Source organism: Carassius gibelio, chromosome B5, assembly GCF_023724105.1.
Source record: "Carassius gibelio isolate Cgi1373 ecotype wild population from Czech Republic chromosome B5, carGib1.2-hapl.c, whole genome shotgun sequence".
Classification (NCBI taxonomy): Eukaryota; Metazoa; Chordata; class Actinopteri; order Cypriniformes; family Cyprinidae; genus Carassius; species Carassius gibelio.
In genome coordinates this window covers 39,269,141-39,286,557 of record NC_068400.1, presented here as the reverse complement: position 1 = coordinate 39,286,557, position 17,417 = coordinate 39,269,141, and the positions used below count along the sequence as shown (strand labels likewise).

Sequence of the window (17,417 nt, the reverse complement as noted above, 5' to 3'; positions counted from 1 at the left end):
AGAATATGTCCAAAACAGTAGTTATTTATTCATACATAAGTGCTATGCTGATCAGAAATGTCTCAAGCTGCACTTCAAGACATTATTGAGCTTAATAAAGAACCAGGAATAAGGTCGCATAGTGTGCATCTGGAGCTTTGGTTTCGACTGCCTGTAGTTAAACGCTCACTTCCCCTCTGTTATTTAGCCTTCCATTATCCAGTAAGTTAACTGATTTTGAGAAAGCAAATGATTCATTTCGCAACTGAACCTTTCGAACGATTTAGACTGGAACGCGATGCGCTTTTGAGAGATTCATCGAAAAGAATCGACTCAAATGAATGATTCATTCGCGAATCAGGAATCGCCGCCTTTTTTTTCAAAACAGACAAACAACAGAAAACAAAAGGCACGAGGCTTGAAAACTGTTACTGTCAGGGAAATGCATTTCTAAACAGACCTTTGCTACTGGAAAGCGACATGACCCTCAACGTTATCAGATAGCTACCAAAAGTATAGTTAAACTAACAGTTTAATCAGTCGAGGCATTGTTCAAAGGTTGATAGTTCGTTGCAAAGGATGCCAGGATAATAACAACAACTGCTGAATAACTGTATCAACCTTCTGAGTGTGGATGTCATATCGCACAGCGCTCTCGCGCGCGTCCGATGTATTTTTAACCCTCTGTTTCTGCATTACCGGAGTCCCGTCCACCCACGTGCTTCAAAACGCGGAGACGGAGGCAGCAAAAACGCACTTTCTGCGGCTCCGAGCGCAGCGACAGGGGGCGTCCGACGCGTTGCCGAGGCGCAGGCGGTGGGTGCAGTCGGGGCCGCTGTAGGGAGGGAGGGAAGAGAGGAAAGGGAGGGCGAGAGGAGAAGGAGGGATGGAGATGGATGATAGATGCTTGTGAAGCGCGTTCGCCGTTATGCTCGGCCGCAGACAAACTTGCATCCTCCCGTGACTTTCCTTCCCATGCCGCTCCACCCATGAAGCGGGACGCAGGGCGAATGCGTGCCAGTGTTCCGGAGCGCGTCGTGATCGCTTGTTTATCCGTCTGATAAATGGTTTTGGAGCTCGTCGCGCCCGCCAGTGCAGGCCCTGCGCTCCAGCGCTGCATCCCGCACATCCAGCGGGTTTTCCGGGTCAGAGTGAGCTGCAGCACCGCCGAGTCCAGCTGCGAGAGCCCCAACGCCGGCTCCTGTATCATCGTAAACATCGAGGACGGCAAGGAAGAAGACTGCACTAAAGCTAAAGTGAGTATGTGCGCGAGAGAGCGCGTGTCGCAGGAGAGCCGTGTGAGCACGACCGACATTCGCTATTCAAGCTCTTCATTTTATTACATTTTTGGGTCTATTTTGACTTTCACTGGCCAAATGAGGAACTATGGTTTTTGCCTCTGTGATTCTGTAAAATACATCCCATGTAAGTGTTTCAGGCGAGGCTAAATGCTCTTTAAATCACGCGCAGAACTGATGCTCACGACTCACGTTTCACAGAGATTCACCGAGAGCAGTTTGACAGACGCTCGTTGACTTTTAAAGATGCTAGGACTTTTCATAAACAGTATTTATTTTATTTTTATTTTAAGATAATACAATACATTACTTTAAACCTGACCCTCGCATAAACCTGTTGACTTTATAAGAGCTGAAGCAAAACATAATTTATGATCCGTTCAAGATGCTTTAAATGCCAACAAGCAGGTCTTTGACACTTGTCATTATAGGGTACTTTCAAACATTTGACATTCACAAGTGTTTGGACATGCACATTAATCTTTTAAAATGGCACATTTCCCTATTTTTATGCAGGTTATCTTCAATATTAAACTTTTTTTCTACTCTTTATGCACTGAAAGCATGATGTATTGCACTTGCAGGATGCTGGTCATGAGAAATGAAATGTCCTTGCTTGGGCCAAACAAAGTCAAGGCAGTTGGAAGGTCCTCACACACACACACACACACACACTCCTGTTTTGCATCCTGCATGTATAACAGTTTTATCGCACCAGCCTGTTGCTGCGGCTGCATTTGTCTGTGTTTGAGTTTGGCATGCACCCAAATCATTGAAAGCATCTTCAAGTGTGCAACTTCAGGTAAGAAGTGGCCTTCTGTCTGTGCATCTTTATGTGAGTCCATGCTTTCACCTCCTGCTGACTATTTTTTTGGCATAACTGCACTATAAGATGCTGCCACCCACCGTGTCTTTAGTCCGAGCGCCTGAGCTCAGAGATGCACCGTGGGCCTTAACTGGGCTTCATATAGCCATGAGCTCCAGCAAAGAGACTCCACTTGTTGCTATGAGACGAACCAGCATGAAGCTGTGTGTGTGCTCGAGTGGATGGTGGCCTTGCTGATTGTAAGCCTGTGTTGTGGAGGAGGTGAGGAGAAGAGAAAGGAAAAAGAGAAGCAAAACAAGGCAGAAAAGAAAGGGGAAGAAAAGAAGAAGGCGGGAGACTTTTAAGAGGAGGATGCATTCTGTTGTTGGGCTTGTTTGTGGTGCGTCTGTTGAATACACGTGCTGTTTTGCTGCCGGCTGTTTGAGTCACCGAGTATTGTGTGATTTTTAGGACGAGAGATATGACCTGTGTGTTTACAAAAGCCTGAAATTCGGTGGGCCGCTTGTCTCTCTGAAAGCTGACTGGGTGCTTGTTTGTCCAGAAGTTAGCCATTCTGGCTCACCGTGCTGCAGTTTCCCAGAGTCAAATGTTTGGTGTGACAGAGTATGGAGCTCTCCTGTATTTGTTCACCTGGATCTTTTATGTTTAATATGACGTCTTGCCTTCGCAAAAACCGATTTTGTCCAATTTTTGCTCTTTGTTTTCTAACAGAGGAATGGGCTCACACCTTTTCACCCAAGGAGGAATATTTCAACGTTCCCCTCTTTTCTTCCTTGTGTTTTCATGTGCTCCATGCACACAGATCTCTCCCACCCACTCAGCAGCAGTTTCCCAATCAGTTCCAAAGCTGGCCGGGTAATTAAGAGAGAAAGCATAAATTGACGTCAAACACGTCCTAATGAACAGAGGCGTGTGAACGAGCAGCTGACCTTTATTTATTTAAAACCTGCCACGAGTCTTGATTGGTTTACATCATTATTTCAGTTACCTTGTCCTCAGTTGTTACTGATTTTGGCCTCTTATATCTAATTATTCAGGGTTTCTGTCGGCCGGTTTACTGATCTTAGAACAGTTTCTCAGTCTGCTGCGGTGGACTGCTGGCACTGACAGCGTGATGCAGCTGATTTGCATAATTTGATGCATACAAAACATTTTAAAGATGTTCATATAATAAAGTGTATTTTAATTATTATTATTATTATTATTATTATTATTATTATTATTATGTTATTACATTATAATATATGGTTTATATTTAAATATTTTAGTAATATATTTGAACATTTTATTATATTAATTATATTTATTATTAAGTTATTAATATGTTATATTAGTATTATCATTGTCATAAATGTAAAAAAAAATCATATAATAAAACCTATAATTATTGTTGTTAATAGTAATTATTATAATGGTATTATAAATAGTAATTATATTTACATTTAAATGTATTAGAAATATATTTTACACTTTATATTTTATGATAATAATATTATTATGATTAATGATGATGATGATGATAATAATAATAATAATAATATATTAAAGTTGCTAATATCATTATATATCATCATAAAGATGTTAAATATCATTCTTTCAATGTGATATATATTTTTAGAATCTTAATTAAAATTATAATCATGTTATTATTAAATTATAATAATATATTTATATTTAATTAATTTAGTAATATAATTAATTTCATCTTATAAAATAGCAACAACAACAATAATATTGTTGTTATTAATAGTGTATATATTTATATTAAAAATATTAGTAATTTATTTTATTTTTATCTTATAAATGCTTTTTAACATCTCTAAAGATAATCGTTAATAAAAACAATAGTAATAATAATATCAACAATATTTTATGATAAAGAGTTTGTTTTTTATCATAATAATTATATTATTATTATTATTGTTAAATATTAAAAATATCACGTTTACCACAAGCCTGTGGTATCAAAGAGGATGTTTTCCTCATACAATCCACTTTTGAATCTCAATGATATTAACAGAAAACTTGTGTCTACTATAGAAAGGGAAATTGTGTTCCTGCAGTGTCCTGCTGTAATATGCACCTCTCTTTTCAAGCTAGTGATTATTAAAGCCATCATCTCTTAGGTTTACTGCAGGCTGTTTGACTGATCTCAGAACAGCTCCTCAGTCCGCTGTGGTGGAGCAGCCGTCGCTGACTGCCTGACGCAGCTGATCTGAGACCTGCTGCTGAAGCTGTGATCTCCAGCTCGGGCCCATGGCTTGTGAGTGCAGATGATGCGGTTCAGTGCCCAGGGGAACATGCTGCTGGAGTCAGCATCACGACTCCGAACAGCAGCTGTCACGCTGGGGAGGAAATTCTTCAATACGCCACATCTGCAGAGAGAGAGAGAGCGAGAGAGGGGGAAGATTGTATTCACTGTCAGTTTAAAGTGATATTATTCTTCTCAAACACACACACACACACACACACTCTCTCTCTCTCTCCCGGAGAGCTGGTTCTGCGCGTAGGTGTTTATTAGTGAAGCATGCATGTGTGCTGTTTATGCGTGTGTTTCGGAATTGCACATGAACTGCTGTATGGATTTGAGTGGTGTCGATGTAATATGTGTGTCGTGTGTTTGCGTGTGTGTGTTCCAGGCTTTCCCAGAGAACACTGCGTTGTGTTAGTCGTGACTGCTAAAAAGCAGTTAGCTGATGACAGGGCTGCGTTGCTAGGCAACCGGTGTCATGAGCACAGAGGAGCATCTCGTAGCTGGATGGTGCTATCGGTTTTCTCTACACACACATGCACTCGCACACACTCCCAGCCTACACATACACACATCCCTCTCACCCCACACAAAAACAAACAGAGATGCACACACATGCACAAGTATTCTCACTCATGCACACTTGCATCAGACATTGCATATCAACCTTGATAGAACTACCAGTGTTTAATTCCAATATAAGCTTGAGTTGCAGAAGTTTTTGGGGAATAGCAGGGAAAATTACGGCAGGTGTGCAGGAATCTGCTGAAGGGGAAGTGAATGAACTGAGGTTTGGTTTTAAGAAAACGCGAGCTTCTCAGAGGTTGTTTGCTTTGAAAGAAGTTCAGTATCGTTTCTCCTCAAGGAAGTTCAACCTTAGCCCCACCCAAAGTAGCTTCTCGTTTTGTCATATTGAAAAGTTTACAATACTGAAATGTTCTGCCATGAGAATTCAAGAATGCACTGATATGTTTTCCCAGCAGCACATTGATGTAGAGAAAGATTTCTGTATTTTTTATATATATATATATATATATATATATATATATATATATATATATATATATATATATATATATATATATATATATGTATGTACAGTATATGTATAATAGATAGAAGTATCTGCCATGACGCACAACACATAATTTGGGACAGTTTGTGACATATGGGCACATGCGTCATGCCGATTGTCTTCTAAGAATATGCTCACCTCTGTAAACCGACTTAAAGACAGTACAATGAGTTAGCTGTATACAAACAGGACGAGCTCAGAGCAAACGTGCATGTGTTAGATGAAATAAGAAAAAAAAAAAACATTAAAAACAGTTATGAAAAGCTTATTTTATCCCTTGGAGACCCAGCAATTTATTATATTAAGAAACATAATTAAAAAAAAAAGTATTTGTATTTGTATTATGTGTTATTATTTATTAATAACATTATTAATATTACTGTTCATAGGTTTGGGGTCTTAATTTAAAAAACTGGTATGAATGAAGTCTCTCAGTTCACCACAGCTGTGGACATCTGATCCAAAATATAGAAATAATAATACTGTCAAACTATATATATATATATATAAATTCAAAGCGGAATCTTCAGCAGCCATTTTTTTTTTCAATTGCATCCTTGCTGAATTAAAAATATTATTTTATTAAAAAAAATAATAATAAAGTAAATAAAATAAAAATGAAATACTAACCCTGACTATTTTACCTGTAGTGCATTTGTTAAATATTAATATTATCACAGTGGCCATAAACACTTATAATATATAATTGAAAATCTCATAATATCCACATTAAGATCGAACAGTGGAATGTATTATAGTTTCAACAAAAGCTTATGTCTGCTATGTAGGAATGTATATTGTGCTCCTGTAATATCCAGTCTATCTCTAATGCTGTAGTTCAGAACTTACTGTGTCATTTCAAGCTGTAGTGATTGTTTGGTGAGCTGAGTGGTCACAACAAGTGCAGCACTACAGTAGTGCTACAGTTTATTGGAAAAACTGTTACAGGAAAATCAGGAGCATTTTCAGACTTGTAGTGTAATATTGCTCGCTTTGTTGCTGCTACCAATTAGATATCAAGTTCAGACTGTCCTGTTCGGTCAATTACATGTGAGAAGAGCAAGGTGCTCCAGCATCCTTTGAGTCATAATTACTGTACAGTGTGTTTTAACCCTTAATTAATTCATTTATTTTTTGATTATGACTGATGAAAGTAACTAATAATAAAAACGGTAGATTACAGCTGTAGTGGCCAAACTCATCTGTTCTCTGTTTGAAATCTGTTTGAATTTTTTTTTGCAGCATTTGAGCATTAAAGCCATTAAACACATGAATACAAAAACAACAAAAACATTTCAAACAGACAGTTTTGACCACTACTAATTAAACTACTAACTACCAAAAAAAAAAAAAAAAAAATGAACAATGCCACCATTTATGCAATGCTTTGATTTAGTTATGTATAAAACAGTAATTTAGAAAAATTACTAGGTTGGTTTGGATGTGTACAGCATAAAAATTTTTTTGGAGTCTCACCCCACAAAAAAGTATTTGAACGTAAATTATAAAAAAATTATTATGCATGTAAACGATCTTTTGTCTTTCCCTCAGGAGTACATTGTGTCACTGATCAGTCCAGTGCATAAGCACCGTGAGCGTTTGACTCTTTGGCTGCAGCGGCGACTGCATGCCCTGCGTGCAGCTATTGAGTACGAGAGCTGTGCCGTGGTGCAGGTGAGGGACCATGCACTGGAGCTTCAGGGAGGTCATGCACAGGTAACAGCTGCATGCGCCATGCTGCAGCGCCTGAAGATGGAGCACCGCGGCTGCCGAGAACCCCAGGCCTTGCCCGCTGCCACCGGCCATGACTCTCCAGAAGAAGAGGATGAGGAGGATGATGAAGAAGCCAGGGAAGATGGGAGCAGTTCTGAGAGTGATGGTGAGGCACGGTCACGGAGCAGGAGTTCTGGAGGCGTTGTCAGCACGGCGGGGTCAGAAGAAGGATTGACCGGAAAGAGGCAGGACCAACTCACAGCAACCAAACCTCACCGGCAGCTGTGTCGCTCATCCTGTTTGGACCGTCCCAGCTTCAGCCAGAGCAGCATCTTACAGGAGTTGCGCGCAGATGACACCCAGAGAGCCCAAATGCCCTTGCGTCAAACCAGCGATCGAGATTACCAAACCAAAATGGACTTTGCTCTAAAACTGGGCTACTCCGGAGAGCAGGTGGAGTCTGTGCTGAGTAAACTGGGGTCCAGTGCACTAATCAATGATGTATTGGCCGAGCTGGTACGCTTAGGGAATAAAGGAGATCCAGAGAGCCAGACAGCAGCGGGCACTGCAGGTTTAACACCACGGGCGATGGGTGCCAAAGAAACCGTCAGCCATGAAACATCGCTGGAGGAAGACGCATCAGACACGTATGACAACCTCAGACCAATTGTGATTGATGGATCCAATGTTGCCATGAGGTAAATGCTAATGAGAACCAAACTCTTTCCACATATATTGTTTAAAAACATAAAATTTCTGTAACTCCTGACAAGGTCTACATACGCATGTTTTGAGCCTAGCAGTCAAAGTTAACCTGAGACGCTGTTTGCAACCCATTTTACACTATAATCCAATATATTTCTCGCTAAAAATGTCAGGCTGAACTTCATGATCTATCATGGGATGTTTGGATGGTGAAAAGTTGTTAGAGCTAGAGCGAGTTGTTTTAGAGCCAGAGAAATGTATACAATATGTACAGTATGTTACAAATAATATGAGAAACGTTATCTGCTGAAAAGTGAACATGAAGGTTCGTTTAGAAAGTAAAAGGGTCAATTCAAGGGATGCTCTGGCTAAATAATTACAATTCTGAACATTCTACATGATTACAAAATAAAACACTAGAAGCTAAAATCAGTCATTTTAAATGCTAAAAGTGCATTGAGGCATCACATCATTATAATGCCCAAGAGTGAAAACTGCATATTTGGTAAAGATCAGATTTAAGAGTGTTGTTAAATTCTTAGCTGTTTTATTATTAACACAATTAGATAACAAACAATGAACACTGATACCAAAATCACATCGGCTGTTATACTGTGCATCCCTTCCCTAATCAGTTTTGATTTCATGGTGACTTAAAGGCTCTGGGCTGATAACATGCTGATGAGAGAACTAGTCAGAACCTGGGGAACTGTGAACTAGAGAGTCATCAGATTCTCACTGTTGTTGTTTACTTCTGGAATGTACGCTGTTGCAGGAAGTCTTTTGGTAAAATGATCTTTATGTTCCTGTTTTGAAATGTTTTTAATATTGAGAAATGTCCAATCAGTGAGAGAACTGTGTGTGTGTGTGCATGTGTGTAATTTGATGTTGGTAATATTTTTTTTGTAGCCATGGAAACAAAGATGTGTTCTCATGCCTGGGCATTCAGCTGGCTGTTGATTGGTTCCTGGAGAAAGGCCACAAAGACATCACAGTTTTCGTCCCAGCATGGAGGAAAGAGCAGTCAAGACCTGATGCGCCAATCAAAGGTACCACAAAACCTTCAGAAAAAGATTTTTCCATGATGAGGTAACACTTCCAGTGAAGTGCCAGTGTGTGTCTTGAGTATTTCCAGTTAGTTAAAAAATCTGAGACCACCAGTTAAAATGCTTCTATGTCTAATTTGTTTTCTAATTTAATGTATGTATTTTTAAATATAACAGTGTGAGTAAAAAGTTGAATTAAAAATGAATTTATTTGTATTGTTTATTCTTCTTTTGCTTTAATAAAACAATCTCTCAAGCTGCATGAACACCACAAGTTTGTGTAAATCCTGATTAATCATGTTCTCAGGTGTGATTTTGAGAATGATCCAAACAGCATCATGTGCTTCAATTGAGAGAAATAAAAACATTTATTTTTCTGTTTTTACAAAGTTCACATGATCTGTGTCACAGGTTTATGTCTTTGGTTATTGACATAGATATTTTCTTAATCATCATAATGTTTCTTTATTTAAAAATCCCCAAATTCTTACATTTTGACCATACTGTATGTTGCTGAGCTGTTTTTATTTTCCTGTATGAACTTCTCAGTGGAGTCGCCATGTGTCCAGTGAGATCGTCCATCTGTGCTGTGATGTTTATACAAGTTTGCGTATGTCTGTGCATGAGGTCACAGGAAGTGATGATGTGTGATGTCACCTTCTTCCTCAGATCAGGAGATCCTACGGAAATTAGAGAAGGAAAAGATCCTCGTCTTCACGCCGTCTCGCAGAGTCCAAGGACGACGAGTGGTTTGCTACGACGACCGTTTTATCGTCAAGCTGGCCTGCGACTCAGACGGGATCATCGTGTCCAACGACAACTACCGAGACTTGCAGAATGAGAAACCAGAGTGGAAGAAATTTATTGAGGAACGACTCCTCATGTACAGCTTCGTCAACGACAAGTATGCTCGCACACGGTTACCATGGTGACGGGGTTTTCTCTCTCACTCATCTGTGTCTTCTGCTTTCCACCCTCGCACCCGTATGGCGTTCCTCTTTCTCTCTGTTTTTCTTCTTTCACTTTTTATTGCTTGGTCACTTGTTTCAAGTCTCTCTTGTTCTTTGTAAATAAGCTTTAATTAATTAAGCTCCCACAGTTAGGCCTGTTGTGATTACATAATTACATATTATCTAAGCCACACATTGCTATCCAAATAAAGTCATTTTAAGTGATATATAGAAATGCAATAATTTGACATTTTTGTCTCATATTCCGATGCAGTTGTGCAGAAGAAACGCTCTCGTCATGCACATAATGTTCACCATTTGTGGTGGTTCACGTCGCACTCATACAAACTATTTATGTTGCCTTGACATACATTATGAATGCAGAGTGCCCTGGTTTCACTTTATTTTAATATTTGCATTATGGCTGCAAGTAATAAAGAATTTAGAACAGTAGTATTTTACCATACTTCTGTATAATATATGAAATCTCATATTTATAATATAAATAATGATAACATTTAGATATTGTTTCATTAAATGTTTTAGATTTAAAGCATTCTTCTTTCCATAGAGTTGTGCTTATTTGTGTCTGTTGGACTGATTTGTAGGTTTATGCCTCCTGATGATCCTTTAGGCAGACATGGACCTAGTCTTGAAAATTTTCTCCGCAAACGACCAGTGGTTCCAGAGCACAAGAAGCAGCCGTGTCCTTATGGTCAGTACAGCAAAAGTAGGAAATTAATTTATGTCTTTATTCCAGAACATCACAGCATATTAAAAATATATTTACTGCATCAACACTGTAATGTAAAATAAGATAAATGTCAAGTTCTGTCATGAAACTCTAGATGGTGCAGGCTGATGGTTCGTTAATTCAAACTGATGATATTCACAGCGTTAAAATACTTGGCATAAGCTGATTAGGTTTATGTTGCATATGAAGCCAGTGAGCTTGCTTCTTTACATTTAAATGGCTGATCAGCATTCACTAGAGCATTTTGCAGCACGCTTTGAAATTTACTCTGAAACCCTCCGCCTCCCCAGCTCAACCTGTGTAGATCTGATACAGGTTATTATATATGCTATTTGTGCAGCAGCAAGTGTTGTCAAAAAGTACTGATGTGATACTGAAATTCAATCAGTCGGTACTGAAATTTTAAAAATGTCCATTTTCAGTTAACATTTGAGCACTGTTGAGCGGATTCTCAAACATTGCCGATTGGCCATTTGTGTTCACGCGTTCAACAGATGTGACTGTGATTGGCTACAATGATCATCTCTTTACACTCTTCACTGAGCGCTCACACAGAAACACATGGGAGCATTTAATACTTAATCTTAAATACTCAAAGCACCATATCGGTGTATGTACATTAGTAGTAATTTCTTGAACTTGTTTTTCTTTGCAGCAGCGATAATATTTAACAACAGCAATAACCAACAACCGCAATTCAGCAGTGTAGCAGACCTATTCCGCCAAAACCAAAAAACATTGTCCTTATCCATTACCATGCTGAAATCTTCAGAGAGTTGTCATGACAGAAATATATTTGTTAATGTTATTCATGCACTGTCAAACTATTGATTGTCCAGTTCCTATATTTTTTCAGTATACTGCTATTTCTGAATCAGTGCTGCCAGTTTTAGAAACACAGAAGTAACATTTTTGTCTCAAACCACTATTGGTTTTATCACAGGTAAGAAGTGCACGTACGGCCATAAATGCAAGTACTACCACCCAGAAAGAGCCAACCAACCACTGCGGGCTGTTGCTGACGAGCTCAGAGCCTTTGCCAAACTCTCCGCTGTAAAAACAATGAGTGAGGGGGCACTTGCCAAATGTGGGATCTCTGGTTCTGCTAACAAGGGGGACAGTAGCTCCGAGGCAAAGCGAGTGGCACCCAAGCGCCAGTCTGACCCTAGTATCCGGTCGGTTGCATGTGAGCAAGAAGAGAGACTCTGTCCAGCGCGGAAGGCAGAGGCCAATTCTGTACCATCGTTAGTTTCGGCACTTAGCGTTCCAACTATGCCACTGACGAAAAGTCATGCGGCAGGCGCCCTGAACACACGCTCGGCGAGCAGCCCTGTTCCAGGGTCTCTGCACTTTACCCACAGCTCGCTCGAGCATGCGGGCAGCATTCAATATCCCCCCATCCTAGTCACCAATAGTCAGGGCGCCTCCGTGGCTTATGGTGAGCCGTTCCCCAAGTACGACTCTGTGGTAAGCGACCATGGCTACTATTCCATGCTCAGTGACTTCTCCACCATCAGCCTCCAAGACAGTTTCTGCAGTCTTGAACAGCCAGAGCCTGTAGGGGTGGGTGGAGGATATCCTGGTAGAGCCAGCATGTGCCCTGAGCCCGGCCGAAGTCATTCGTCAGACTCCTATTCGTCCTACAGTGGAGAGATGTACCTCAACTCATTGGAGGGCAGCCTGGATGACAGCATGAAAGGGCCACCGTCTCAGACCCAGACTCAACCTTCGGCGCAAACACGCCTTCAAGCCTTTGCACACGGTTTCCACCATGAGGCCTTGACTCGTGTGCAGAGCTACGGAACAGATGAACCCAAACCGGGACCTCGAAAGCAGCCCTCCGCCCACCTTGCACCACACTCCCAACACTCGGTCATTGGTGCCCGATCCAGCTGCCCAGGAGACTACCCTCCTGTGTCCCAGAACATGTTGCCTTCCGCCAGCCCTTCCCAGCAGGGTCGGTCCTTAGGCATGACTCGAATGGACAGCATATCTGACTCACGGCTCTACGAGAGCAATCCGCTGCGCCAGCGGAGACCTCCTCTTTGTCGAGAGCAGCATGCCAGCTGGGACCCTTTGCCGTGTGGTAACGAGCCCTACAGTTACGGAAGCTACGGATTAACGGGAGGCCTCATGCCTTGCTATGAAAGGGTGATGGTCCGCAGCATGCCCGAGAAGATGGAGCAGATTTGGAGGTCCCCGTGGGATAGTGTGCCGCCTCCACCGTTCAGTGCTCGTGGGCCAGCGGAGGAACCCCAAGAGCGGCACCCTATTCCAGAACACCAGTATCAAACCTACCGAAACCTCTGTAACATCTTCCCGGCATATGTGGTCCATTTGGTCATGGAGGAGAACCCTCACATGACCGATCCCCAGCAGCTGGCTGCCGTCATCGTCACTAAACTGCGCACTTGCCACTAAGTACATCACGAAAGGCTAATAACAACACCTAGTGAATGAGAAAACGGGGACCTTGAGAATTGCATATTTTTGATAACAGCGAGCCTTTGTGTGTAATTATGATTGGATCCATTAAGCGGTTAGCTAGCATGATAGCATTGATGCTGCATTGGTTGTTATGTAATCTGTTAAGTCATATGGAAGCCTGGATCTTGTACCTGATAAGTTTAGCATAGAAACCCGAGATCCCTCGTAAAAAAGTCCACCGTTTAGCTCTTGAGATGGGCCAAAAGGTTGTTCATAAACCCGACTCAAAAGTGTATCCACATTGAGCGAACAACTGCCTGCCAGTTTGATGGCATATCTTGAGAATGTCTTCTTTCGTTGGTGATGATAACATTTATCCTTTGAAAAAGAGTTACATGAGAGAAATCTCTTTGGTAAAACTGATCAGAAATGATCCTGCACAATATGAATAGTATTGTGTATGTATATGTGTATTCACTTGCAATTGTGTGTAAATATGACGTGACACCGTGGTGTGGTTTTTTTGGTGTGCGTGATGACTTGATGTGTGATTTCAGAAAGAGGAATGAACGCTTGCGTACCTCAAAGCATGACCTTTGAACTTTTATGGCCTTACATTGGAGTGACCTCACCACACCTTAATGTGAATAGTATTTAATAGCTGATGAGGCTACTGTTTTGCATTTATTTTATAAAAGCGAGCACTGGGACAGAAAGGTTAAGATTATGCCGTGCTGCGGTTCAGACTTTTTAACTGGCTGGGCTGTAACTTCATTCCTGCCCTGCGACGTCTGTTCACGCGCACATTCAGATGCATATTTACGAAGCCATTTTCAAAGATTGAGCCAAAAAGATAATCGGTGTACGTTTTTCTGATCTGAAAGCACTAGGTATGTCTAGTTGGAGAAGTTATTCTTAAGTATTTCCTAAATGTTGTTGTTGCATTGTAGATTTCAAGAGAGATGTTTGAGTAAGCACAGGCTTCAGTGAATCTCTCCCAGACAGCATGTTAGCACTATGCTCAACAGAGAGCGTCGCTCACATTTGGCTAGTTAGTCAATCGCTACGTTCAAGTATTCACAAACTGGGGAGGAGAATGCGTCTCTTCGGCAAAATGCTCCTGTGCAGCATCTGTTTCCTGATTGATGCCGAGAGACCGCCCCGCTCCATCTGCTCCGCCCTGTAAATTAACATATCTTCAGGAGAGTGTGAATGTTATTGGTCCAGAGATACTCTGGGTGTTTTCAAAAAGAGTTAAATTGCTCCTTCATTTTTTTTTTCATGAGCATAGATGTGGCCCTGTGGGGCCCCATTACTGCTCGTGGGAAGGAGTGACACACTGCCTACCTGTCTCTTTCTGTGCGACACACACACGGAACACCAGGCTGTTGTTGGGTTGTTTCTGACATTTGGCTGATGGTTTGCTTGCTGCCTCTCTACCGCCCCCGACCTTACTTCGACATGGACACAAAACCCAACCTTTCAGCTCTCTATTATGAACACAGATGGTTCTCCTTTCCCATTAGTTTTGTTTATCAACAGGGTTCTTCCAGGAGGCTATGAATAATTGTTTTCTTTTTACAATCGTGTTCGAGTTTTTATTATTTTTTTATAATAATTAACACATTTTAGGCCAAAAACATCTTAATGCAAGTAAATAACTGTAGTCACTAATGCTTGATCGGTAAAATCTAGACAAATTTTGGCTTACGTAAACAATTATTTTTAATTTGTTTTTGGCTAATAGCACCACAGGAATGTTCACCTTCTTAAATCCTTCTTTAGTTTCATCCTCAGTGATGATAAAATAATACATTTCACACTTTTATCTGGAACTGTCAAGAATCTACTATAAAAACTATATATTTTTTTAACTTTCTTTTTATTTTTTATTTTATGCACTAATAATTGTGCATTTAGTACTTCCTGCTATAATACCGGTTGTGGCAGAATAACAGTTCTGTTATGTTATGAATTGTGGCTCATTTTGCAATGCAGTGATATGAAATTCTGCTAGAAGTGTCAAGATGTGGTCACATTTAATGCTGTTTGGCTAATTTTTTGTGGGTGAAATGCAGTCATTTTAATAGGAATCCAAAGGATTGGGAATTTATGCAAGGCAATAAACTTCCCCATACAAATGTTGCAGTGAGTTCAAGAAGTTGGTCACACACATTGACAGTGGACAGTTTTGCCCACAAACTTTCACTAAAGTGACCACACTTTTAGCATCATTGATGTACTCACACAGTATATGTTTCAGGCCTAAATGTGTAGTTTTGTTTGTGATGGATGTGTTTTTACGGCTGGGTTTCTCCTTTCCCCCTTCTCCTCTGAACCTAGGAGCAAACCATCCTGAAGGAGGTGTTTCTAGAGCAATCTCGAAACTAATTTCTTGTAAATTACGACATTGCTGTCCGCTGCTTATGCTCCGAGGTTCAGACCCCTGTGCAGTCTAGCAGCAAGCTACCACACGACAAATGTCCAGAAACGACCTTTTGCTTGTTGATACAAATTGTATCTATTTCTTGATTGTAAAAAAATATATATATTTCTGAGCTGTACAGTATCACTTATATGAGTATATATATATCTATATATATTTAAAAAAAGCGTAGTTTTGTTTAAAAAAAAAAAAAGATAAAGAAATATAATGCCATAATGTCAGTGATACCGTGTGTCACTCGAGTAGCCCATAGAGATGGCTTATTTCCTGCCGGGCAGACCACTACAGACAGGGATCTCTCTCTCTCTCTCTCTCTCTCTCTCTCTCTCTTTTATTTCTTTCTCTGTCCTCTCATACCTCTTTCACTTCACCATGCCTCGAAATTTGTTCTTTGCTGATTATTTTGGAAAGTGAAAGTTTACCTCAGCAGAGCTGAACTTAATTACTGTTTGACTGAAGGATTCGTAAGACGTGGCTTTATATATCATCATTCAGTCTAGAGAGACACATTCTGACACAATCTGTGTGCTCCTAATATATTTCTTCTATGTAAATATTGTATTTGTATTTGCACAGTATTAGTGCATTTCACGTACATAAAGACCCTCTACCAGCTTATCCGAGAAGGATCTCTCTCATACACACACTTAAGACTCAGTCAGCTGATCACATGCTATCATTAGTACTGATAAGACTAATAAAAAATGTTGAATATTGTGTGCGCTTGAGTGAATTTATGATCAATTCACAGCTGTTTCACCTGTAACATAGTTTACCTTTTTGCAGTAAAGACAAGGAGGCACATTCCAGGTTGAAGATGAGACTTTAATTTATTGGAATTTGCACAAAGGTATTTTTTTAGCAACTAGGTGAGTTTGAGCAGCTGAAGTTGACTCTCTCATGAGTGAAATGTGAGCTTTATCTGAGTGTCGTACTGAAAGATGTCCACACAAAAACATGATTACGCACGTCGTAACCTGCCTTACAGTTTAACTAACATTACTTCTTGCTTGGGGATTTTTCTTTTCTCACATGTGGAAGTGCTAATGAGAAGATGAAGTTTGTCAGTTCCAGCTCTTTATCTCTATTGGTGTCTAAATGGACAACCTGGTTTAACTGCACGAACTGCCGGTTTTTCTGATAATGTTCGACTAGAAAATCCAAGAGAAATCTACAGGACAACAGGACATGCCCAAAGGAGGGGGAAAAAGTCAAGAAAAACACGCAAACGGGCATTTCAGACTGTCAGAAGAGATGTTTCTCCCATGGCCGGCTGCAGAGCTGATGTAATCTGTATATTTACATGTATGTTTTCAATAATGAATACACCAGCTATAACTCACTCACACAAACAGATTGATTCTCAGGAACTAACAGATGTATTATTATTTCAGCTCTTTTATGAAAGACATTATCTTTGATGTTTGCTCTTATAATAAAACTGCAGCGATTTGTGAAGTAGTGTGGATGGATGATCTTGAAAATGTGTTCTTAAATTCGAGTTTTGCCATTCATTTAACATTTCACCCTTGTATTATGTTTTTTAGTTTTTTTTTGCACCTTTGCAGGTTGACTGAATGATCTTAACACTTTTGAGTCTCGTGCTGTGATTATAACAACATACAATGGTATGTTTTACTCTCTAGTGAATGAAACATGTTGCTTTTGAACTCGTTTTCAATGTGACAAAAACACAAACCAAAAAAAAAGAAACAAAAAAGAAAGTGAAAGGGTGGAAAAACTTTTTAACGCTTTGGGTCTGTGGACTCAAACAAAATGTAAGTCTCAATGACAAAAGGTGTTTGTTCCTCTCAATAAAGCCAGACTCTATTTGGTTAACTGTTATCATGTCTGTGTTCCTATTGGTTTGTTGTTTGTTTGTACATAGTCAAATGGAATGAAGTAATACAGAGGAGGTAAAGTTGTAAGATATTTCAAAACACCAAA

General features: G+C 40.1%; 1 protein-coding gene across 2 annotated transcripts; it reads left to right on the top strand.

Annotated features, from left to right (window-relative positions):
• Positions 1-365: 365 nt before the first annotated feature.
• On the top strand, positions 366-17,309 carry zc3h12b (zinc finger CCCH-type containing 12B). Of its 2 annotated transcripts, none has more exons than XM_052556202.1 (6): positions 366-1,235; positions 6,981-7,840; positions 8,757-8,896; positions 9,563-9,797; positions 10,452-10,558; positions 11,541-17,309. In XM_052556202.1, the coding sequence occupies exons 1-6, from the start codon at positions 1,044-1,046 to the stop codon at positions 13,016-13,018; spliced, it is 3,012 nt and encodes a 1,003-aa protein (XP_052412162.1). In that variant the 5' UTR covers positions 366-1,043; the 3' UTR covers positions 13,019-17,309. The 2 variants fall into 2 exon arrangements, with proteins under 2 accessions (XP_052412162.1, XP_052412161.1); XM_052556201.1 differs by having other exon boundaries at positions 622-1,235; positions 10,452-10,573.
• Positions 17,310-17,417: the final 108 nt, after the last annotated feature.